The sequence below is a fragment of the Cyprinodon variegatus genome, unplaced genomic scaffold, assembly GCF_000732505.1.
Source record: "Cyprinodon variegatus isolate N-32 unplaced genomic scaffold, C_variegatus-1.0 Scaffold1249, whole genome shotgun sequence".
Taxonomy (NCBI): domain Eukaryota; kingdom Metazoa; phylum Chordata; class Actinopteri; order Cyprinodontiformes; family Cyprinodontidae; genus Cyprinodon; species Cyprinodon variegatus.
In genome coordinates this window covers 186,876-188,142 of record NW_015151702.1, presented here as the reverse complement: position 1 = coordinate 188,142, position 1,267 = coordinate 186,876, and the positions used below count along the sequence as shown (strand labels likewise).

General features: G+C 33.9%; 1 protein-coding gene across 1 annotated transcript in view; it reads left to right on the top strand.

Moving 5' to 3' along the window:
• The window catches only part of bbs10 (Bardet-Biedl syndrome 10), a 5,100-nt gene extending 4,391 nt beyond the window's left edge, over positions 1–709 (top strand). Inside the window, exon 4 of the mRNA XM_015401679.1 lies at positions 1–709. This exon is cut by the window's left edge and continues 649 nt beyond it. Within this exon, the coding sequence (XP_015257165.1) occupies positions 1–153 (153 nt within the window). The 3' untranslated portion in view covers positions 154–709.
• Positions 710–1,267: the final 558 nt, after the last annotated feature.

Genomic DNA, 1,267 nt, shown 5'->3' with positions numbered 1-1,267 from the left:
TATCATCTGGTTCTGGCTGTGCTGCAGTGTCTCACAAGTCTCCTCCGAGTGAACAAGGAGCTACGGATACACACCACTTTACACAGAAAATCCTTTAAACTCCTGAGCACCTGTTCAGAGAGTACAGAAGACGAAGAAGAGGCGTTGCTCTAGGAGGAAACTTGAACATTTTCACTCCAGAAATAGACTTTAAACATCATAGATGATAGTCCGTCTTTTTTATCTGTTTTTCTTTATGTTTTAATACAGTGTTTTCAGACTATAATGCTTTTGATATACATAGCACATTTAAATTAAATTAAAAAAAGTATTTTTTGTAGCCTTAATGGGTGATAAATTCACTAAAGCAAAGTTTGGCCAGAAAAATAAATGAAAGTTCATATTGTAGTGCTGCAACGACACGCTGAAATTTATTTAGTTCTTACCAAAATTTAAACAACAAAATAGATACAGAATTGGTAGATAATTTACTTTGTTTCAACACTTTGTTTTAAGTGTCGAGCTGTACACTGAAATATTTAATGTTAATTCATGAAATCTTGTCCAATGACATTATCTTAGTGTGGATACATAAGTTGACTTGTTTTAAATACCTTTGCTCTGACACTTAGTTTTTCTTCCTTGTTTTTAGACACAATTTTTGCTGTAAAAGTAATAAATTCTGCTGTATTTCACTGTTCCTTTTTTTCTTTTGTCACAATCAGTTGCTTTACAGTTCGATGATTATAATATTAAAGATAACCATAATAGATATAAACTAATTTCCTGCTAATCCCTGGTTGTACAAAACATGGTAACATCATCTGTTGTTTGTTATAACTGAGAATAAATCTTCTCTTTTGGAAACTGCTTTTATTTATTTCTGTACAGCCACAATGGGATGAGAAGCCCATTTAGGTTCTTGTGACTGTATCATAAACTGGATTTCAGTCAGGAGTTTGATTAGGCCCCTTGAAAACCAAAATTGGATGTTTAGGTCACAAACTAATGGCTGGACAAATTGCTCCTGGACAGTTGTCTTCCAGAGAGCATAATTCATGGTTGATACAGTTAAAACCGGTTGTTTGGGTTTTTAAAACAGCACACATTTTATCTTAAGTTGCAAGACACTAACAATGGCCGTCCTTGATAACGCAGATTTAAAACCACAACAAAAACTTCACAATCTTTCTACAGATTTCTTGGTTCTACAGGTCTGGCAGAACCAGGCCTTGGTGTTGGTGTTAAATTCCACTTAAATTAAGTTAAGAAAAAGAAGAAAGCTTTC